Source organism: Nilaparvata lugens, chromosome 1 (genome assembly GCF_014356525.2).
Source record: "Nilaparvata lugens isolate BPH chromosome 1, ASM1435652v1, whole genome shotgun sequence".
Classification (NCBI taxonomy): Eukaryota; Metazoa; Arthropoda; class Insecta; order Hemiptera; family Delphacidae; genus Nilaparvata; species Nilaparvata lugens.
This window is the reverse complement of record NC_052504.1, coordinates 77,057,678-77,082,564: the sequence shown is the minus strand read 5'-3', so window position 1 is coordinate 77,082,564 and position 24,887 is coordinate 77,057,678. Positions and strand designations below refer to the sequence as shown.

Genomic DNA, 24,887 nt, shown 5'->3' with positions numbered 1-24,887 from the left:
CTGATGATACAACTCTCATTGCACAAGAAGAGGATCCACAATTGGCTGTACTGAGGTCTGCTGAACTGTTGGAGGAGGCGAGCACATGGTTTAGGGCAAACAGACTGTGTATGAATGGAGAGAAGACACAGAATGTTCTGTGCACCCTAAGGCATGGTCTACCTCCTTTTGGTGGGCCTGAGGTTAAGCTCCTTGGATTCATGGTTGACACATCACTGACATGGGACCAGCAAATTGATATGATATGAAACTGACTCTCCAAAGTAACATATCTGATACAGAAACTGAGAAACCATGTTCCAAGGAGTTACCTGGTTACTGCATATCATGGTCTGTTTCATGGCCACATCAACTATGGGATTGCACTTTGGGGGCATGCAAGTGGATGTCACAGAATTCTCCTCCTACAGAAGAAAGTGATTTGTATAATAACATCATCACCATACTTGGAGCATTGTCGCCCGCTGTTCAGGAGGCTGGGAATACTCACTGTCTTCGGTCAATATGTGCTGAACTCCCTTGTACTTCTGAAGGGCCAACTTCAATCACTCCAAGCAAGAGGCCAGATACACAACTATTCAACTAGAGGGCGAGACAACATTGACCTTCCCTACTCTAGATTGGCTAAGCTGCACACTTGCTACCCAATGCGTGCATTAAAAATCTACAATAGACTTCCACTGCATGTGCGGAAGCTGGAGGTGAGAGTGTTCAAGAAAGTACTCCGAGAGAAGCTAATTAACCTTCCTCTCTATTCTTTGAGTGAGGAGGAGATTGTATGTTTTGTCAGTCTCTTCAATCGGCCATCTTGAGATTAGTGTACATATTTGAACTTTTGTGTTTTTATTAATCGACAATGTCTATCCGGTATATACACTGGTCACAGACACAAGAAAAATTGAATTGAATTGAATAGAGTCATGTGTCACTCTAAATACTTCAACTGACCAAATGATAAATTACAAAAAAAAATTCTTATGCACTTTCAATGTAATTGATTATATCCTAAAAAATGATGAAGGAGTTCATAAATTTTGTTGTGCAACAAACTACTGAAAAATAGTCGAAGAATATTTGTGTTAAAAATTTGAAGCAGTGAAGCTTGTTGATCAAGTATTTCAAAAGTTATTGTTGAACATACAAACAGACGTACAACGACTTTGGCCTTAAGTCAAAAGTAAGAACTCAGCACCCCATTAACATTGGTTATTTTATACGTGTCTCACTGGTATAGAACATTATTTTATGGTTTTGATCACTCACTGTGTTATCTAACTTTTGAGGGAAATGGGAATGGGAAACTACAAGCTTTTTTTAATAATAGATCATAAATTCCACCAGCCCTAGGTCTCTTTCAAGCTTTCTTTATTCGATCCTGCTGTAAAATATTATTTTTCAATTCTATCAATTCTTTATTATATTTTATATTTTTTTGTATGCAAACACATCTTAATGCTTTCAAAAACATCTAGAGACAAACACACTTTACAACGTAGAATTAAACGGTTCACTCTTGTTGTTTCTAGACAAAGCACGCCGCTTAGGAGTGTTTCCGTGTAATTCGATTGAATCAATGATGTTACTCAAAATCAAACTTATTGTTGTGGGATAAATATTATTAGAGAAAATTTGAAAATGATTGAATCCATTATATTGTACAATATTTTAATCTTTAATCAAAAATGTTTACAAATTCTGGTTACGTCATGAAATCTTTGTGACAGCTTGTGCGTCAGCTGCTGTGGAATGGAAGCTAGAACTGGAACAGTGTACTGTTGATGTGTAGGAATTTATGTTTTTATCCAAAAACATCATCTTTTATGTCAACTATATTTAAGATTTTTTAATTTTCTGTTCATATTTCAATTCTTAAAAATGTGGAAAGTACGAGAGATCGCCGATAAAGTGTAAGTAGTTTTTTTAATGCTTTAGTTTAATTTCCTAGCCTATCCGTATCTCTATGTCATCTGTTTATTGTCGTCCGATAAATTTTGTAATAATGTAATTGTTTAGGATACAATGGAAACTAGAGTAATAAATAATCAATAATGATTACTTTCAAATTAGAATCAGAGAACTTAACTTTATTTTCAAGTTTTTTTAGCAAAAAAATATTGTTGACTAATGGGCGTTCTTCCTTACTTATCTTATTTCATTCATTTCTTATTGTTGTAAACTTTATATCATCATTTAAGAAATGCATACGGTATTTATCTCTTTAAAAAATATCCCATTTAATATTACCATTTAGAATATCCTTTTGGGTACTAAATTATTTCAAGAAGGTATTGAATAAAAATAATTTGAAGCAAATTTCAGTTTAATAAGTTTAGGCCTACATTAATTGATTTTATCTCTTGTCAAATTACTTACTTAATAATTACTTATTTTTCAAGTGCACGTAAAAAATAAATATTGGTTGCAAATTTTGAATGGAATTTTGCCTTGAAGAGTACAATATTGGCCCTATTCAGCCTTAAATTTCTGAATAACCGTGTTTTCAATCTTCAATCTTTTGTTAATGAGTATCCAATTAATATAATTTTGTAGAATTTCAATCCCTTCGTTGCCATCAGCTATTAGAAACCTCTGTGTAGGCTATATAGTGGGTCTTAGCTTGTCGGCTGACAACAAATATAATTTTATTGTATCTGGATTATAATAATGCCACTTTAATTATATAACTAACAATATCAAGACTAACCTCTATACTCTGTACAAATTAACTTCAGACTTAGAGGAATATGCGGCGCAGACAAATGGAGGGAGATCAGCCAATTACAGTAATTAATTGAGTGATTGGTAGAAGCGCAGTTGCCAATTTGTCGATTAGAGTCAGCCGACAAGAAACTCCGTATGTTTAACATGAGCGCTTGAAATTAGAGGAATGCTGGCCGGTTAGAACGGCAACTTCGCAGCCGTTGTATCCCTACCTCTGTATGCCTTCTCTGCTGCGCATGTCCCTCCCAAGTCACAAGTTAATTTGTACAGAGTATAAACAGAGATTAAATATATGTTAATAAAATTAATATAGCTTTGTTTTTAATAGACATAAGTCTAATTAATTTAAACAAAATGATTTGAAATAATTGAAAATATTTACTAGTATTTCCTTAAATACTTGAATGACGTAAAGTTATGGTATGCTACATAAGTAGTAGCCTAGTTGAAAGTCGTGAAATCAACCAACTATAACACCGCTTGACCGCTGGATTTACTTGATATTCGGTTAGTAATGAACCTTATTATTAAAACAATGAGTTGAGTGTTTCATTTTTTATAGATTGAATATTACCACAATTTGGAAAATAATGTGATATATGTTTTGATGTGCAGCTCTCGAATTTTGATTACATTATTCTATAATTAGAGTACATTTATACTAACACCAGTAATTTGGAGATAGGTAACAAATCCATCTGAACTAGTTTAAAATAAATTTTATAATAATTTACTGTATGCCGAGTAAATAAAGATGTAGTTTTGAGTCTCATAACTACTTGAGTAGATGAACTGGAATTTATTGTTTTTATATAGTTTGAGAAGTGAACAGGAAATTAATATAGGCCTAGTCTCTATGACCAATTTAATCACATTCATAAAATTCAAAATTCACATGAAAACACCTGAACATCATTTTGGCCTTTATAAAAAAGTTTATTAATTGATTTGTTCAACTGAATGATGGAGTGCAGTTTGCAAGTGTGTCCTCTATAATGTCGAATATCACAGCGACTCAATAGACTCATTTAAGCAATGAATCTGACCTTCACTTCCAAACCACAATATATGTGGTTGAAAATTTAGAGATCAGTTTCGTTCAGTAGGAAAGTTTTGATCTTATGCAGTACGATCTATCAGATAATGTAAAATAGTTGATAATCTATATCTAGATTATAGGTTAATCTATGTCTAGATTATCTATTTTTAATATTAATCTGGCTACTTTTTTGATTAGTCGACACATTCTGCTTCTCCACGTTTATTATGGTTATGGATTGTTGACCCCGAAAATCCATTGCTCATGACTATTATTCAATAAACAAATATCCATCTTACTGATTGTTACTTTGGATCCAAATTGAAGAAATTCAACATTAGAGAATGACGTGCACTGGCACTGTAGGTGGAAACACGCAATAGTGTCGCGCAGCTGTCGTCGATTTTTGAGGCAAAAATTAAATCTCTGCGAGTTTGTCTTGGTATGAAAATTTAAGTGTCGTAAAGAATGAATCAATTACAACTGAGTAAATATATTGAGATAACAGTGTTGTTATCAAATGATTGGCTCAGAGCTGTTCTCATCAACTTGTAAAGCAAAGAAGGAAGGTGAACTGATTACAGCCAAACTTGAATATGCCTTGGAGCTATTAGGCTAGACTCTGAACATGAAGATTATGAAATTTAATGATCCTATTAGTCTGCTTTAGAATGAACGTTAATATACTCGTTCAAATAACAGCTTATCGAGCTTAACGTACGTTTAAGATCTACGATTTAAGCATACATCTATACAGATGACAGTATTCTCTTTTCTCAACTATTTTTTTTTCATTTTGGAATATGTAATTTATCGATGACCTTAAACATGAATATGTCCTTTACATGGCGAATTTGCCAATCACAATTATATGAACGACAATAAGATTTTTATTTTGCAAAACTTATATAGCCTAACTTATAAAAGCGCCGTGGTAAGAAATAGTTTAAGCTCAAGTAGAAACAACTGAAACAACATATTGCATTTGTACGAGTTTTTGAAGTGTAAATTCTATTGTAATAGCTGTTCTAATACATGAAGATTTTCCATTTCATATGTTTTGTATAACTTAATCTATTTATCTTTGAATATTTGTTTTGCAGCACCAATGTGGTGATGAACTATACTGAAGTTGAAGCCAAGGTTCGTGAAGCAACAAATGATGATGCATGGGGACCAACAGGTATAGACATTAATTTCAATTTTGATTCAATTAAAATCAAATTTGTAACTGATGAATAGAGCAAAATAATGTTAATTGATATACTTCATCGTATCGATAGTAATAATTTAGATATTCAAGTCATAAAATCCTAGAGTCGTATAGTTTTCACTTCTAAGTTTTAGTAGAATATAGGTTGAAATGTGAGGCTGGAGTACTGTAATGTAATCAACATTTCTCTCGAAATTTAATTGCAGTCCGATTGTATTATTAGTTCACTTTCAATTGATTGTGGTTGTAGAAATAGATACGGTATCATATCACTTATCACTCAATACTAACACTCACCTCTCGGAAATTCGTGAGTGAAATTTCAGGTAATAATGTACTATACTCTAAATCCTGATTGAAATTTGTTCAATTACTATTGAGTGTTTGGTAAATAATAATCTTATGAGACTTATAACTTCAATGCTGTATGCTTATCTTGGTTTTCTTTGTTTGCAGGCGCTGTGATGCAAGAAATTGCCCAAGCTACCTACACTTTTGAAAATCTCCCAGAAGTAATGACTATGCTATGGAAAAGGATGCTGCAAGACAATCGAAAAAATTGGAGAAGAACTTATAAGGTAAATTGAATTAATTTCACATGAAATTTATCGAATTTTTATTTGTTTAAAAGAATATAAGATAATTGTATATTAAATAAACTCCTCTGGATGCAATTCATTGGCAATCAGAGGAATTATTATAATTAATACAATTTATAAATTATTAAAATCAAGAGTTCTATTCTCAAATATTCTCCAAATCAATTGACACAGCTGGAGAAAAATGCATAAGTAAAATCTCATTGACATTAGATCATGTACCGTACAAGGTAGTTGATCCAGTTATAATTAAAGGAAATAACAATATTTTATGTTAATTAATTTTTAGGTTAATTTGTCTGCAACTTGAATTAGATTTTTTAAACATCCCTTTGAGCTATGACTAACCCAATCGTGCTTCAGTATTATTATAATAAAACTTTTATTTTTAAAAATTACTCTCATCATTTGTGATGAGAATCCAATACCTTTGTTCGTATCTTCTATTGAAGCGATTAATTAATACAGGTTGACACAAATTAACGGGAACTTTTTAAAACGCCAAAAACATTAGTGGGAAGGGCAAAAATGATTTTATTCAAACTAATGTAAAGTTCAAGACTTGCCATTTGAGAATTATTAATAACATCTATCACTTATTGACAATTACTTCTTTAAGATGGCTTCCTCCTGCACGAATACATTCTTGAAATCTGTGTTGAGATTCCTGAACGATTGCTGCAACATTTCAGCGGGGATATTGTTAATTTCATTTTGAATTGTCTGTTATGATTCAACCAAGTGGATTACGCTCACAATTTCATCAATAATTTTGAATTAATTAAAAATTGAAACATAATTCAAAATGAAATCCACAATATCCCAGATGAGATGTTCCAGCGATCAATGAGGAATCGTCAACACAGATTTCAAGAGAATATTCGTTCAGGAGGAAGCCATCTTAAAGAAGTAATTGTCAAAAAGTGATATATGTTATTAATAATTCTCAAATGGCAAGTCTTGAACTTTACATTGGTTTGAATAAAGTCATTTTTGCCCTTCCCACTAATGTTTTATGGCGTTTTTAAAAGTTCCCGTTATTCTGTGACACTCTGTATTTCTATAAATATGAAATAATTATTGTTATTTATAATATTATTCATCACTTTTTTCAGTCTCTACTATTGCTCAATTATCTGGTACGAAACGGGTCAGAAAGAGTTGTAACTTCATCACGTGAGCATATCTATGATCTTAGAGGATTGGAAAATTACACCTTTATTGATGAATTTGGCAAGGATCAAGGAATAAATATCAGGTATTTATTGTAATACTTAGCAGATACATAGTTAGAGTTGAAGCCAATTTTATAATAATAATAACTGAGGATGATGCTAACATAAGCTCTCAGGCTTGTGCGTGGGTAATGAGTGAGAGGGATGATGATGATCAGAGATGACGACTATTTTTAGGTAGTTGGGACCGACGTATTATCATCTCCGAAAGACGGGCTGGCCGTATCTATGTGATTGTTGGCGCTTGATTATTATATCTTTCTATCTTTTCCCGATTCATCCAAGTTCCGTTGCAAAATTCACAAATTTAATGTGTAATACATTGAAATATATGTATATAGAAATTGAATGCATAATAATAGCGACATGCAATTGACAATATGAGCATTCTATTTAAGAATATTCATAATTCATAATTCATATTCTCTTTTAGAATATTTATTATTCTATAACATTCATATATGGGTCAACATTATATTTATTGCATAATCGATAAAATGTGCAGATCCCGACGAAAACTATATCTCATAAACAAACATTTTGTTCATTCGTAATTTGAATATTAATAGTATGTCTTGATAACCTAAAACTTAGATCATGGGACCAAGAATTTACTAGGAATTGCACCTGATAATGAATTAAATATTCAATTTCCGTAGGCCTAGAGGTATTTCACTCATTATAGAGATTCGAGTTTATAATTTGTTTAATATTATTACTGTTTCAGGAAATGGAGAAAAATGGCGGAAAGAAGAAATTTGTGAGTGGGATCAGGATATGGGAGGAAGAAGAGAACCGTATTCAGAATCACCCAACAATAGGTATAAGAATAAATATATTATATGAATATGAAACCTATATTAAATATAACGATTTTCTGACAAAGATGGGAAGATTCGATCTTCATTTCTAATTCATTAGAAATAATTTTGCTAATTATTGAATCACATCAAATCTTATGCGTCTTGTAATTACCTGGATGTACAACAATTGGATGATTATCACATAAGTTATTTGTTTTGTGAAATTGGGTCGTTTATAAAGATTCTTTTGACAAATTTGTCTCTTCGATTTTAAAGAGGAATAGGAATATTTCCATGAATTATGAATTGATCAATAAATGAATACTAAATACTCAGTGGCGCCGACTTTGTGTGAGGGGGTTAAGCACTTTCTTCCACTTCTACATAAAGGCTAAAATGAAATCAATAAATTTATATAAAGTATAATAAGGTATAATATTCTTTCAATTCATTCTTCAAAATACATTAGCCTATTCCAATGACTTGAAATTCAAAAAAGGAAATATCTGAGCTTACTTTTAATTTTATTGACATTTTTTTGTTCTCAATTGTAAAATTTCTGAAAAAAAGTTAATTGAAAATTTATTCATTGACCACAATATTATTATCTCAAATTTAATTTTTATTAAATTCGAGATAATTTTTATTAAATTCGAGTGAACAGAATGTAATATTCCTTTTTAATATACATAAAATAAACAACCAATAACAATAGATAAACCACTAGAAAACTACAAATTAAAATGATAGAGAAATAATGCAACTCAACGAGAGCAGCAAGGAAAAAGTAAACAAAAAAATGGAGATACAAAAACTTGAAGTTTTGCTTGAAGTGTTTCGCGGGGATCACAACAACGTAAGAAGATTGTGCATGGCATGCATGTTCTACCGTTAGTGGCCAGCCCAAGGAGAATCTTTTGTTGAAAATTGTTCATTTTTATGTTTTACTGATGATATATTGAACAGAGTTTCTTTATTTTAATTGAAAACCCTAATTATTTTTGCAGTGATGATGGCGAAAGATACGACTCTGATCCAGAAATTCAAACAAGCACTCACCAAAATGTGTCAAAATTCTCCACCAAAGAGTATAAAGACTCAGAAACACAGGAAACCAATATTATAGAAAACAAACTCTGTACACCTACGAGAAAGCCGAAATCTGCTACACCGTCGAAGAAAATTGATTTAGGTGCTGCAGCAAACTACGGAAAAACAATAGTAAGCGACGTTTTTTTAATATTTCTGTTCAAAGAATATTTTATATATTTCATACGGCTTTATAGCACAGTATTTTCAAACTTGTAGTTTGTAGTACAATCATTGCAATAATAATTTTTTTTTGTTATCTGGGGATTTTTCTGTTTTAATTATGTAAAATTCAAAATGAATAGTAAAATATGTTGTTATTGAACTGTTAATGTGCATAATATGGTATTATATTGTTTTATTATGAAACCTTCAAAATTCAATATTGATCATTCACTTCATCCGGATTTTTTTTTCCGGAGATGTCCGAAATTTGGAAATGTAGACTCTATTGTTCTAAATTGTGTTATATAGTAAAAGGCTATGCCTGGTTTTTTCTCTCAGTACGTATGTTTGTCATTAAATAAAATGAATAGATGTCTTCTTGGACATATTGTTTAGATTCATGTTAGCAACCTGCACGTTTTCCAACTGACATTAGATTCCAATCCATTAGATTTTGTTACTAATCCATTCACTGTTTGTGATGACCTGAAAATATAACAGTTATTTATATACTGAAGTATCCATAATAGATGGGTGATCATCAATAATATCCTTTTAAAAATTTCTCAAATTACTTTGGCTCAAGTCGAATGACTGTCTTTTAACATGGTTATTTTACAATATTGTTCAAAATTCCAGCATGATTTTCTCTACAAAATATGCTTTTGAATTCGTTGTTCCAGTTCAATATTCATTCCACAATCTGACAAACGTGTATTTTGTTCAAGCTCAATAACTTTCATTTGACAAGAAGTAGAAGAAAGTAGTTTCAAATGAATCTAGAAAATTACGGTATCTAATATTGCATAACTACTTATAAAGTTTCTGCCCAATTTTATCCAAGTATACCTGATGCAATAAATAATTATATTAAGAATAAAAGTGTTCGTTTGACAAAGACAAGCTCATGGTTTCAATAGAATGTGTCTTGTTTGCAGGCTCCTGCCGAAAGCACGAACAAGAACAGTGGAAACAACAATCTTCTGGATGTGCTCGGTGTGGAAACCGCCGTAGAAACGAATGACAATTTTTTCAGTACGACAACTACAGAAACTCCAAATGAATTCGGTGATTTCAATTCTGCATTCAGTAACAATCAAAACAAAGTTTCAAGGTGAGATTGTTTTCATGCGTCCTACTATTATTTATGAATTGTTCTTCAATTAAATTCTATCAATCAATCAATAGTTTATTTTTCCTTCAGATTAATATGTGTATTACACATACTTGTATGTCTATTATTATATAAATACAATTGACAAATTAACAAAGTAAGTTAAAAGTAAAATAGTATTAATATTAAATACGGAAGGTCCCTGAAAAGGTTAAAACCTGAGCGCAAGGCCGAGTGTTACTAAAACATAATTATTATTTACCCCGAAATAAAAGGGGTGAATTCCTATAAACATATCAATTTGAAGAAATTTACAAAGAAGGAAAATGAAAAAAACAAAAAAGTAAGAAAATACGAGAAAAGAAAAGAAAAACAAAAAAAAAATCTATCAATAATTTAAAGTCTTTATAATTTGTAACGAAGCAATGTTCATTTTTCAAGTTGGTGATTCTTAGAGCCTGTTCACATGACAGCGATTTACGTTCGGTTGTCGCACGGTTGACAAACCGAGCGGTTGCCAGGTATAGGGAAACACATGGTGCCGTACACATGCATCGCTCGGTTTTAGTAGTCGCCGGAGAATTGCGGCGGTTGTAGTCTCAGACTACAACCGCTCGGTTGTCGGGCGGCTCGATATACTAGAGCAGGCATGAGAGCGTACACATGTCTTCAGTCAACCGAGCGGTTTCGATCAGAGCAGTAATATATGTTTAAGAGTAATATAGTTATTAAGTACATAGATTAAGATATTAAGATTGAGTACATAGATGTTGTACCTAGTAATTATTTATCATAACCGAGCGCAAACCGCTCATGAATCGCTGTCATGTGTACGAGGCTGGCAAACCGAGCGATTTGCCAATCGAGCGACAACCGAGCGTAAATCGCTGTCATGTGAACAAGCTCTTAGAGTGAACTAGTTACAGCATATCAGATGTTTAAATTTGAAAAGGTAGATGTTCGAAGATGATTGAACCAGGCATTGGGATTCGAGAGTGGACATTTTTTATAATTACAAGAGTTTTTAATATGAGAGCAGCTGTATAACTAAATAGTGGATTAACGTTACCAAATATTAAATTGATAGATTGTAGGCTGATCAAATTACAATTTCACCATCAGTTGCCTCTAGTTGTGTCTACCAAAGACCTTAAAGATGCATAGACTCACATGCAGCGCTAGTGTCGTACTTGGAATTGAAATCCGCCATTGAGGGGGCAACCCATAAGATTATTACATACCAATGCGATCAATGCCTTTGTGATCTATAGAATTACAAATAAATAATATATAATATCTCGTGCTAAAATACCCCAATGGCGGCCTTCAATTTCAAGTAAGAGCTATCATTGGGAAGGCATAGGCATTGTGGGTCTATATCTCTTTAAGGTCTTTGGTGTCTACAGTAACTATACAGTGGGTAATATTATTACCCACAGTATGGCCATTGACTGTCACGTGGTACAAATCCGCCATTAAGATTCCAAACAAACTTTTTAGTCCTATCTTATTGCATTGGAAAATTGGAACTTATCACTTCTTTTACCGATTGGAAACATATTTTGAACTTCTGATGAGTTTGGTATAACATTTTCGAAGGGAAATTGATTATACTTTAATATAGACCAATAAAGTTCATTACTTGAGAGCAGAAAGAGTAATACCCATTGTTAAACAATGGCTTGATATTAATACATTGAGTATAAATACATCAAAAACTAAATATATTACATTTTCTCCTACAATAGTTGGTCAACCAAATGATGCTATGGATTAAAAAATACATACAAATTGTGATTCTGAGAAATGGAAGGATTGTGCATGCCCTCAACTAAAAAATGAAAAATCTATAAAGTATCTGGGCATCATGGTTGATTGTAACCTTAAGTGGGAGCCTCATATAGAATATATTTGTAAACGCTTAAAATTTATTTCCTTTATCTTTTATAAAGTCCGTAAAATATTAGACATTAAATTACTTACGGTCCTTTACTTTGCCTATGTTCAATCGGTGCTGCAATATGGGTTAGTGGTATGGGGAGGAGCGTATGATGTTTTCATGAATAACATTTTTACATTTCAAAAAATGATAATAAAAGCAATTCTTAATAAGCCAAGGGCTTTTTCTAGTAGTGAAACATTTGCCGAATTTAAAGTGATGACAGTACGTCAAATTTATATAAAAAAACTTCTCTACTATGCATGGATGAGGAAGGATGAATTTACAGTGAATAATAACGTTTCTATGTATAACCTGAGAGTTACATCTCATAACATTTATAATATTAACTATTCAGATTTGACAATAGTTCGAAGACAATTGGGGTATCGTAGCTCAAAAATAATAAATATCATGCCAAATGCATTGTCAGAATCTCTTTCTAATAGGGGTAGACAGAGGATGGAACAGATAAATAAGTGGGTGATACAAAAATTTTTCTTCGACATCAGTCAAATATTATAATTACTAGTAATTTATTGTTGAACTTCGATTTTTTTTAGCTTTGATTATTAGTAAATAAATTTTTATATTGTCTAAACAGCTGATACTCTCACTCAGCGGTCAGGGTTTTGCCCTTGCTGGGTGGTGCCATGTAATTTTAATTTATTTGTAAAATAGCATAATATCTAGAATATTTCTTTTGTAAGTTTTTTTTATTTTGTTTTTATGGGCAATAAAGATGTTAAAAAAATAACACTAATAATGCTTAGAGCATCAATTTTTCTTCCCTCTGGCTCCTCGCGGACTACTTCCAGAGTTTGAATGAGAAAATACAATAAAATTGAAATCTATCTTTCTGCATATTTATCTAGATCAGTGGTTCCCAAAAAGTGGTCCGCGAAAGCTCAGGAAGTAGTCCGCGAGGAGCCCGAGGGAAGAACAATTGATGCTCTAAGCGTTATTAGTGCTATTTGCATGAACTTTATTGGTCTATATTAAATTATAATCAATTTCCCTTCGAAAATGTTATACCAAACTCATCGGAAGTTCAAAATATGTTTCCAATAGGTAAATGAAGTGATAAGTTCCAAACTTCCAATGCAATAAGATAGGACTATAAAGTTTGTTTGGAATCTTAATTGCGGATTTGTACCACGTGATCGAGCCAGCCAATCAGATGCGTGACAGTCAATGGCCATACTGTGGGTAATATAGTTACTGTAGTTGTGTCTAATTTGAAAACATACATAATAAGCATTTAAAATTACTACAATTATGTAAAGTCTATACTATAACTATTATGTGCATGCAATTTCCATCATATTTTGTTACAATGAATTTTCCATTTGATTTTTCAGTGGGGAGAAAAAAGAGGATGAATTTGCTGATTTCAGTTCTGCGTTTTCTTCAGTTGCGCCCGTGCCTAGTGTTAATAGTCCAATGTCATTGTTTCCACAATCATCAGCATCACAAATTTCTTCAGTTACAAATGGTAAAAAATTATTACATTCCAGCTTATTCTTCAATTTCCTTCAGGCACCTCCTTCATTCTGTTGTGGTTTGCTATATTGTCTTAACAAACCAAAAGATTCTTGAAGTTATTGTTTACTCAAAAAATTTAAGATGCTTGCCCTTTATACTCCTGTTGGAGGGGTGTCACTTGAGGAGCATACATTTTTTGTCCACAAAAAGTTTTGAAAAGTACATTGTAATTTACCTGAGTTCATGTCTTTGGTTTTTTTATTATTGTACCGTTAATCCAAGAATTTTCTTGCATCTATTTGTGCAGACAAGATTGAATAGATATTATAAAACACTATTAAATATCACTTGAATAATATGTAGTATTCAATGATTGTTACATCTTTTTTGGATGAATCTTAGTTAAATGCGAGGGGTGTTGAAGTGATTTATGATGCCATGATTGTTCCATATTGTATTTCACACGTTTTGTGAATAACAATAAATTTAAATTGTGTAAAAGCTGTTATTCAGCTTTTTTGCATCTTTTTTGGATGAATCTTAGTTAAATGTGAGGGGTGTTGAAGTGATTTATGATTTCATGATTGTTTCATATTGTATTTCACACGTTGTTTGGCTTTAACAATTAATTTAAATTGTGCAAAAGCTGTTATTCAGTACTCAAAGCTCTCTTTCTCTGCACAATTGCAAGAAAATACAAACAAGAGTGGATAGTATTTGACCTTCTGCTGGGAGTAGTATTTCACGAATAACATTGTTTATGTGAACGTTCTAAGCGGACTCTTTCAACTTTCTCTGTCCGTTCAGCTTGTTAACATCAGAAAGGAAGTGTATAAAGTGCGTTGAGAGTTTTCATTCACAAATTCCATCAAATCTACTTAAATGATAATGTTGTTTGTGTTACAGGAAATAGTGTGTCTTCGAACACTGATCTTCTGTCTGGTTTGACCACTGGCACTACCACCACTTCCAATGCCAATATCTTGCTCAATAATCCATTGGATGATTCATTCCCTTCAAACCAAGGTAAGCATTCACTTCATAAGTTTTTGTATTTCTATAGTGAGGTCGTGATAATCTTTCTAAATAACTCACTATTGTCGGAGATGTTTGGTGTGCTTCACCGAATCGGTGCGTATCCCCATCATCATGCTCCTTAGAGGCTCCGGCCTTCCAATCGTATCTTTACTTATTTTTCTATTATCTTTGTTGAAAATGCTTGTTATAAATATCATGCGCTAACATTGTTGCATCGACATCGAGCTGTTTATCTTGAAAATAACTTTTTCATAAAATTTGGCTCCCATTCAGATCTAGTGTTTTACGCAATGTTAAATTCAGTTTTCGTCTACCTTATATAACTATTTACTCTGTAGGACAAGAACTAGATAAGCTGTTGATATTTTATGTGCTCCTTTTCTGTTGGATGGCTGGTTACTGATGAGATACTTGATAGGTACTAATGTTAATAAAGATCTGTAATTAGTATCGTTTACATATTTTGCAACTTGAAAGTGTATCTATTACTGGATGGTATTCAAGGTGTTCTCGAATTGATTGTCAATAAACTAGAAATATTGAAATTATGATAAATTGTGATGTTTTTCGTATTAAACTTGGGCTGCAGGAACCATTTTTGCCCTTGCAGCTGTTGCAGCCGAAGAAGATAGAAGAATCCATTCAGTGTCGGTCGAAGAACTTGGACGACAACTGTTGAAACTTGCCAATGAAAAGGATTTCAAACGAATCGAAGACATAATTGAAAGGATTGTGGATTGTCTGCCTGGTCCTGTCACGCCTCAGAAAGTGTTGAAGATCGATGAGAACTCTACTTCTATTGACAATTTCTCAACTAAACTCTACGGACAAATCCTGCACTTTGTTCTGGGCAAAGTCGATGAGTTCGGCCGCGAAATACCTGCGCAGGTTATTCGTTTATTTGCTTGTGACGGTGCAAATCTTAGCATGCTCCATGAATCCATCAACATCTTATGTGAGGCCTTGAAAGAAACTCACAGACAAACGGCTAAAACTGATATAGTTGTATATTTACTCGGAAAACTCATCGAGAGTGATGGAATTGAATCAGCTTTCTTGGGTTTTAATGATCACTTGAAAGAGCGATCTGATAGTACAAAAAGCAGAATTCTTTTCGATACCAAGGAAGAGATGTGGCAAGAATGTATCCAGTTATTTGTGTCATTACCGAATCGAGTTGCGAATAAACTTTGTGGTAAAGTACCAGACTTATTTCTAAATGATCACTTCTCTGGGATCCTGTATACTCACGTCATCAACTGCATTATTTATTCTGCAAAAATTAGAAGTCATCTTGGTGAACCCTTAGAGTTGGACAAAGTATCTAAACTACTTGGAAAAATTTTGGTGAGCTACAGCAAGACGCCAGCCTCGATTAAGTTCTTTGAAGTGATGGATAAGCTTTGTTGTAGTAATTGTGAAGGATTTTCGGAGAGCATTGAGGAAGTGATGAGTTTGCTAGACAGCAGCTGTGTCGAGCTGGCCGCCGTCAACTTGCTCGCTCATTGCTCTAGTTCTTCTATTGTCGTCATTCTCAACCGAGTACTACAGTCGGAGCATTGGAGTCACGTTCTATTGAGAAAAATCCCCTTCTTAACATTTTCTCATGAAGATAAACTTATTAGAAATTTAGTTCACTATTTGAGTTACGTGCAGTGTGCTCATTCTGCTGAAAATAGTAAACTGAGCCGAGTTTTGGTTGATTTGGCAACTCAGCTGGTGGATATCTGGGCAGACAAGAGTGCACTCCTACACACGCCATTGGAGCAGCACGTTTATATCACAAAAATTATTATCATGAGTGTGAGGTTTCTTTTGAAGAAATGCAAAGTGGATCAATCGGTGAGAATGGATTTACAGTCGAGGCTATTTTCTGGCATGCCAGTGCACCTGGAGTCCACTTCAGAAACGATTCGGGCTGTCGGTATGATTACGGCCGAGTGTGTCATCAAACATCTCAACAGTGATTCTGGCAACGAGAAAGCTCCGAAATTGGAATTCGAATACGAAAACCTCAGCCAGGATGCGCTCGTCATTGTCAACGATATAAGACAATTCTCTGAGTCTGAAATTGATTCAATGTTGAGCGAAAAACAGAGTGCTTCGAATGTTGATGTAGATAGTATTTGTGAAAGTTTCAAAAAAGAGTTTTCCATGAGCTTCAATCGTGATTCAAAGTTGGATAAATATAGTAGCTCAGAAATTAGAACGAAGCTTAGCCCATCCACTCCATCTGAATCCCGATTAGTTCAAGTTGTAACCGATGAAGCAAGTTCCGATCTGGGTAATAGTGATGACTTGGAACCTTACGACTTATCAAATGATGTGTCATCTTTGAAAGCGAAACGACCTCTCTACTTGCGAGATCTTATAAAAAATCTTGTTGATGGACATGATGGCAAAAAAGATCCAGATGTGTGGATCGCCAGCATTGAAGTGTGTGAAGAACTAGTTTACAAACAACTTCCAGATGATGACGAATCTCTTGGTTTGGAGTTGTTAGAGATCCTTCTCAGTTTAGACATGCATTTCTATTGTGAGAACTTTGAAAGCCTTCGATTTGCCGGTGCTTTAGCGGTACTAGTTGTGTATCCGGCGCGCTCTGCCGAGTTTCTGTGCAAGTGTTTCCATGAAGACAACAGAAGATATTCAATTGCACACAGATTGCTCATGCTTGACGTCATCGCTGAGGCTGCTAAACTGTTATCGAATCCCACGAAAGATCCCATTCGACAAGCCCAGGAAAGTATGTCTCTACAAATCGTGATACCAAAGAAGGAAACAGTTAAATCAAAGGAACCAAATTGGGAAGAAATGGTTAAAGACAGAATAAATAAAAAGACGAGAGTATTTTGTCATCCATCAGCTCGTATGCCGGTTGGTAAAAAGAATGTGTTTGCTTCAGTTGTTGGCTCTTTCTTCTTCCCGTTGGTTCGGGGCAGAGGCGAATCAACGCGAGGAATCATGTTTCGCTGCGACAAGTCCACACAAGAAAGTGCCGAGGACTCATTACTGCTGGTGTCGAGGCTCCTGCACACCCTTGCCGTGGTGATGGCTTCAGCGGTCAACTCTCATCTGGCTCATCGAATGGGAAAGGAGCTCTTGGAAGCCACTTGGGCACTCAGGTTCCACAATGAGCCCAAAATCAAGGAGCAAGTAATTGCTTGCCTGGCATCAGTGGTGCTGGCCGTGCCCAAGTCCCTGTTGAACAGTGAACTGCTCCAAGAGATGGTTGAGGCCAATCTGTGGTTGGAGGATGTCACCAACTCAGATATCATTATAGGAGGACGATCCTATAAAGAAAACGTCAGTTGTCAAAGTTTTGCAGCTCAAGTTTCATTCCTAATTAGGAATGCTTTAAGCTTCGAAAAAGACTTCGTTTAATTGCTGCTGATCCGAGTTGCACACTTGTCATATATATTTTTGTTACTTATGAATATGTGCTGTTTGTATTATCTATTAGAAATTAACAATCCACCTTAATGATAAGTTATACTATGAAAAGTTTAATATCAGTTTAATGATATGTCGTCTAAGTAATGAATAATTTTCTACTTGAACATATTGAATAACTAGCCTACTTAATTCTAGTTTAGATCGTAATCCTTAGCTTTATTCAATTATTGTGATAAAGAATCAAACAGAGTCGCTCTCATCGTGTATAAACTATCATCTGTTGGACTATTAATAAAATAGAAGATCTATTGTAGGGAGTTACGTCAACACGTGGACTCATGCTATGATAATTTGTAATGTATTTTTTATCTTGCTGAATGATGTAGCTAATTTCCTTCTTAGAGGTAAATATGTTCAGTTCATTGATTTAAAATATATATAGTTTAACGGTTAGCATTTTCAGTACAAATATACAGTTTCTATTAGGATTCAATGTTTGTAATGTAGCTTAGAATATGATTATTTACTTTTATTTGTTGGAAAGGTTGATTATTTTTATTCTCGGCTGTGATATTTGTACTGATTTATGTGATGATAATGTTTCTGAACTTTGTAATTTGGTTATTTAATTTGTTCAAGGTAATGTTCAAGTTTGTAAATTGCCGTGACTTGAAATAAACATTTTTTTTTCGAGTAATTTTATTGAACTTCTTCCAACTTCATTATGAATTTATTTCTTAAGAAAGAGAAGTGAATTTTATTATCATAAACCAGCCATCCATCAATGATTATAAAAAATGTGAGATCTTTACAGATAATATTGTAATATACATAATTTGGAGTAAATTTAAAATTTGGATTGAAGCAGCTACATACTTCTATATATTTCAAAAAGGATTAAAAACAAAAATGTTTATGATGAGCACAAGAACAGATTAGAGATTATCTCATACAGAAAAATTTCTTCAATGTAAGATGCGTATACTTGGGAATCTACATCTCTTGTAGCGATATCATCATCATCTACGGTGCGTAGTTTCAGGGGTGTTGTAAAACATAATTTGCACATGATAAACGAAACGAATGAACGTATAATTAAATATATTCAAGGGTATAAAATGGTTATTCTGAAGATTGCTGCTTCAATTGGATATCGATATTAAGAACAGGAAGTTTAATTTCATTTAAAATTCACACAATATAATAACTGATGATTAAGGAGCCCAACAAAAAATGCAAGTTTAACTAATAGAAAGAGATAGATGTTTCTGTAAATGGTCAAGTATGACTGGAATATTGAAATGATTTTCAGCATTTTCTGGTGGTCTGCAGCCAATCCTGTTGAACTCTTCAGTCAACCTCAACACCACGAATAACAGCAGCTCAGCTCAGCAGGTAAGAAAAACATGCATTCTACCATCTAATATGTGACATGCCAAAAAAGGATGTTTCAGCTGTTGGTAGTCCTGTAGTATTGGCTGATATTAGAACTACATTTATGTATTTCTTCTGAATTTATATGGATAATGTAGTCAGAAATAAAGTTATTAAGATTGGATAATTTCAATTTCAATTTATTCACAACACACAAAAATACAATGTGTTTATAATATACAATATACAACAAAACAATAACAGTAACAATGATATTAACAGATTAAAAGACAATATTGCTAAAATGATGTGTGCTGGAAGAAAGAGGGAGAAAATACCTTGCCAACTATGGTTTCCCATGTAATAGGCAGGTAAGGTATAACTGAAAGGGAAGGGTGTGTGATAGGTAAGTGGAAGAAGGTAGGTAGATAGGCATGGCTGAGGGAAGGGAAGATAGGATGTGAATTAACGATCAAGGAAACGGTTACAATAATTTAAAGATTGAAAAAATAATTGCTTTTTACCCAATTAATGATTTCCTGCTTCATTTTCTTTGTAATTTTAGCTTTGTTGAGATGATGATCCGGAATTTTATTGATTATTATAGTACTTGGATAAATAAGTTGCCGTATAATTGTTTCAATATTAGTATTATATCAAATACTCATTTGAAGTAGGTCTCAAGCGGTAATGTCTATTTAATGAGTTGTTGGTGCATGGAAAATTGGTTCTATTTTTTATTAAATATTTAATTACATTTTCAACATATAACTGTCTAACTGTCAAAACCTTGAATTCCTCGAATATAAGGTCAGTCGGGAAAAATCTGGGCTTATTTAAAATAGATTTAATTATTAATTTCTGCTTTATGAACAGTTCTTCCAAATGGGAATTATAGCAAAATAAAGCATTTTAAAATGAGTTGGATTCAGAATTTTTCTAGTTGCATAAAATTTCTAAAATTCATCCTTCTGCAAATGAATTTAATATGGATATCCCATTTCAGGTTCTCATCTATATAGATACCTAGATATTTACAATTTTCAACTTTACTAATGATAGGACAAGTGCAGGAGTTGGGGTCAAGGTTGCAATTTGAATGGAGTTTCAAGTTTAATTCTCTGTCTGGCTGTCCTAATTTATTGAAAGAAAAGGCAATATAGTTGGTTTTTTGTATGTTAAGCTCGAAGTATTTTTATCTAGCCACTTTTTTATGCTCAAGCAGTTTTGCTCTGCAATTTCATGAACCTCAGCCCACATACTTCCTGAGAAAATAGCTGCTGTATCATCAGCAAAGGATATTATAGTTGAGCTTTTAAGTTTTAAACTTAATAGATCATTTACATAAATTATGAAAAGTAATGGCGATAGAACAGTGTCCTGAGGGAGGCCATAAGGGGTGAGTTCGGTGGTATTAGTTTCATTATTTACAGATAGGGATTGGGTTCTATCAGACAAGTAGCTCTTAATAAGGTCAAGGAAGACTCCCCTAAAGCCATATATTTGGAGTTTATCAAAAAGAGAATCATGAGGGATGGTATCAAAAGCTTTTTTATATCTAATTGAACAGCAATGGTTTTTAGATTAGAATTAGGGTTCTGGGAGACGATATTACCTAGTAAATTTAATTAAAGCATCTTCGGTATTTTTACATATTTGAAAGCCATATTGATTCTTATTTATTATATTATGCTTGTTCAAGAACATCGCAAGTCTTTTTTATGATTTTTTCAAAAAATTTTGCTAAATTACTGATAAGACTAATTGGTCTATAGTTACTTGGGTCTGAGGGATAATGCAGTCAGAAATAAATTTATGCCTAGTCCACACTCTCGCCAAGTCGCTGGTAAGCTTGGCCACGTTGGTCTTGCCATCCATAATGCAATATGACCAGTGCCTGGATGGAATATATATTTTTGGATGTTTAGCTGACCACTCACTTTCACTTGGATAGCTTTCGCTCGCCTTGTTTCGTCAAAAATCGGAGAGAAGACGGACGAGCCTTGGCAAAGCAGCAGGCATCCACACTCTCGTGCTTGTCGTCATTTGTACTCACTTGGCGAGAGCATAAGATAACATAAGAGCATAAGAAGATATCCCATGATTTAGGGCGTTTATGTTACAAGTTTTACTGTTAACTCAAGCCGATAGCTCTAGTAGTTTTTTAAGATATGAAACGCTGCTCGTCTCTCATACTGTGCCGTTCCTTCACTGTCACCCGGCCAAAACAATAATAATAGACAGTAGTCGACTGTAATCAGCTTGAAATTTGGAACATAAACGACCTATACCATGGGATATCTTGTTATGCTATATTTTCTCTATGGCGAGAGTGTGGATGATGCATTAGGTTTTCTATTTCTACCAAGCAGTTGTGAGAATAGTTGTACTAAAACGTATTTGTTTCAGGTTGGTAAAACATGGAGCAATTCGGGATCGCTGAACATTGACATAGACAACCTGGCGCTGGGCCCCGGGCGAGGGGGCAGTAGGCATGGCTCGGCGCCCTCCATGAACCAGCTGGCCAGCAACCCCACATCACCCATGCATCCGGCACCGGCTATTAGGCCGCCTTCAGGTCAGTATGCTAATGATTCACTACATTTCCAACTTATCTACAATAATGTATGAAACCGATAGAAGGAACCGGAGTTATTGCATTGAATAAATATGTTATTAGAATTAATAAATAATGTTATCAGATATTGATTACGACCCAATTACCAACACCACCAGGTACTTCTTTAGTATAAGAGGACATCAGTTTGTTCAATTTTTGTTATTGTAATAAACACTTTTTACTGCCATTCTCAATTTCTAGATGTGTACGAGTCTTTTGAATTGAATTTAGGCTAACATTTTCACATTTTATTTTTATTCTTATTGTCATTGTAGAATAGATTATTGAAAATTGTTATAGAAATTGCGGAGACAACATCAATATTATTCAAACTGTGTCTATTCCTCTAGATGTAATATTAAAACAACACTAGTCTATTCATATATTTTTTCGGATTACAGTAAGTTGGTTGATGGATGAAGTACTTGATATTGATTTTTGAATTTCTTTGAATAAGTGACTGAATATTGTTAAAGAAATTGCAGAGACTATATCAATATTATTAAGACTATCAATACTTGAAGATATAATTAGAACAATACTAGTCTGTTCATATATTTTTTCGTATTACAGTAATTTGGTTGATAGATGAAGTACTTGATATTGATTGTTGGACATCTTTTGTTTACAGGCTTTCCTGGATCGAGTATACCAGCAAGTTCTATAGGATCTCAAGGAATCCAAATTCCCCAGAGTTTACAGATGCAACCCAATTTCTTTCCAGCTTTCAAATGAGAATGATTGATATTAGAAAGACTGATTTCTATGAAACTTGTTGCGAATGTTATGAGGCCTTCCAGACTGCCCTGTACGATTGTCGATCATAGTGGTTGACATCTATGAAACCTAGTGAAATTTGTTTTCAATCGGTATATGTTTTACTGCTTAAAATCCATCAATAATACCTTTAATTCTTTATGTTCAATGGAAAATATTATATAACTATTCAAATGTGTCAGACTTGAGATAGTTTTCTGAACAGAGAAATCTTAAGGAATTGGAAGTATTTAGTGAAAGCTAGACACTTTAATTGTTCTTCATAATCTTGCAAAGTGCATTTCTTGACAAAACTTGGTTAGAAAGCTTGAACATTCACACATTTCCTGCCATTCACATCTAACAAAACTTTCTTTGTTTACCAATTATTTTCAACATTCCTTCTACAGTAATATTGGATTACTCTTCACTCTCACGACTAAGAGTAAACATAATTTCAATAAATTACATCCGGTTCCAAGAATTCTTTCTAGTAAAAAACATGAATGTAACGGACTTTGATGTTTTTGAAAATCGTCTGTGATTATTATAGAAAGATACCAAATTTTATCTGGTGTAAACTATTGATACCATCATGTCATAAATGATTAATTTTATGTAAAATTGAGTGATCATATAAATCAATGTTTTTAAAAACTAGAAATGTTCAACAAATGACACCATTTTTTAAAACCGTAGTATGAAACAAGCAATACTAAAACAATTTATGCTGCTATCTATTCTCAGAAATTCTGAATTCAGTTCAAATATTTAGCCTGTTAAATACCTCTAATTGATTTTTTCTCAACTAATACGATTGAAACTTTGATAAATTTCTGGTTGATAGTGTTTAATTTTTTGAAGTTATGATGTGTTTGTAATGAAAATTCTTCTACTATACAGCCTAATGTCAAATTCAGTTAGAATTGGGTATACGTGTAAAGTTACTATTTCTGTATACATTCCAGATCCAGAAAACATTTTGCTGTTTTTTGAGTATTGTATTTACTGAGAGTTATTCATTTCAAACCTCAGATCCATGTAGTGCCAAATGATAACGTTCAATTAGTTCACTTGTTTTGAAAATATGTTATCTTAGGACAAAAAAATATTCTACTCAGTGCTTGAAAAATATTTATAAATTTTCTTTTAGCTAATAAGCAGCTTAATTAATAATGCTTAAATGCATTATTTTTCTATGCATTTAGTTGGTCGATGAGTTCCAGCTTATGAAGTTTATTGACTCATCTATTTCAACTGCACCTGAGCGGTTGAAGTTTTGAAAAAAATTATGTGATTCAAAAACTCCTACTGTTGGAAATATTTTAATTTTTCCAATACTAAAATAATTATGAAACTAAAATTTGAACGGAATATTTTCTCTAGAATAATTACAAAGTATATTATTGAAACGAATTTAGAATCTATAGCAGCAATGCAATATTATCGACAATACTTCGACTGTAACACTATATTAGTAGTTATAAAAATGATTGCAATGCGTACATACATCTGAATAGGCTACTGACTCTTCCAGATTTCGTATGGTTGTGTATTCAAGTGATAAGTTTAATGGATGTTACTTCAAAGTGTTCAATACCTGTATTTTCCTACACCAAGTTATTCTTTGTATGTATATTTCGAATGTTGAAAATCAATTAGTTATTATTCTGTTACTTGTATTAAATTTCCCAGTTGGTTGTTTGGTTAAAACTGATTGGATCAACAATCAGTTGGTGATTGTTGAGTTATACATTAGACTTTTTTATTGTTGTTGTTGAAATATGTTGTTGGATATCAACTGCTCAATGCTGTAAAATACACGTGAGATTCCAGTCAACTAAACTAGGTTTTTAAAATGCTTGTGTGTGTTGAAAGTAATATTGCATTTTTAAAGTGCACAGCGTGTATTCGACGCGATCATATAATTATGAAAGTAATAAATTATGTTTGTAAATTATTAAATTCTTCAACTGGTATCACTGTTAGAAACCCGTTTGTTTTACTAAGCATAAAACGGTGAACAATGTCAATGTTCAAAATTGGATATTGTTTTGAATCGACTGATAGATTTTTGAACTATAAAGAACTACTAGAGGTAAAGTTTTAAGGCAATAATTATTGACTTATTCTATTTTCTCTTAGTTGTATCTTAGGCACCTCACTGTCTGTGGCTTCCTATATTTGAAGAAGGAATCGATTATTGGGACCGATATATTCTCAATCTTTGAGTGACACATACATTCAAGTATAAAGCATTGTAGTGATCAATTGTTGAAATAGTCACGGTAATAATATCTA

General features: G+C 33.1%; 1 protein-coding gene across 1 annotated transcript; it reads left to right on the top strand.

Moving 5' to 3' along the window:
• Positions 1–1,714: 1,714 nt before the first annotated feature.
• LOC111059024 lies at positions 1,715–18,533 on the top strand. The gene is made up of 10 exons (XM_039440367.1): positions 1,715–1,907; positions 4,864–4,943; positions 5,430–5,551; positions 6,688–6,830; positions 7,467–7,628; positions 8,618–8,831; positions 9,803–9,978; positions 13,279–13,412; positions 14,309–14,428; positions 15,051–18,533. The coding sequence occupies exons 1-10, from the start codon at positions 1,876–1,878 to the stop codon at positions 17,822–17,824; spliced, it is 3,957 nt and encodes a 1,318-aa protein (XP_039296301.1). The 5' UTR covers positions 1,715–1,875; the 3' UTR covers positions 17,825–18,533.
• Positions 18,534–24,887: the final 6,354 nt, after the last annotated feature.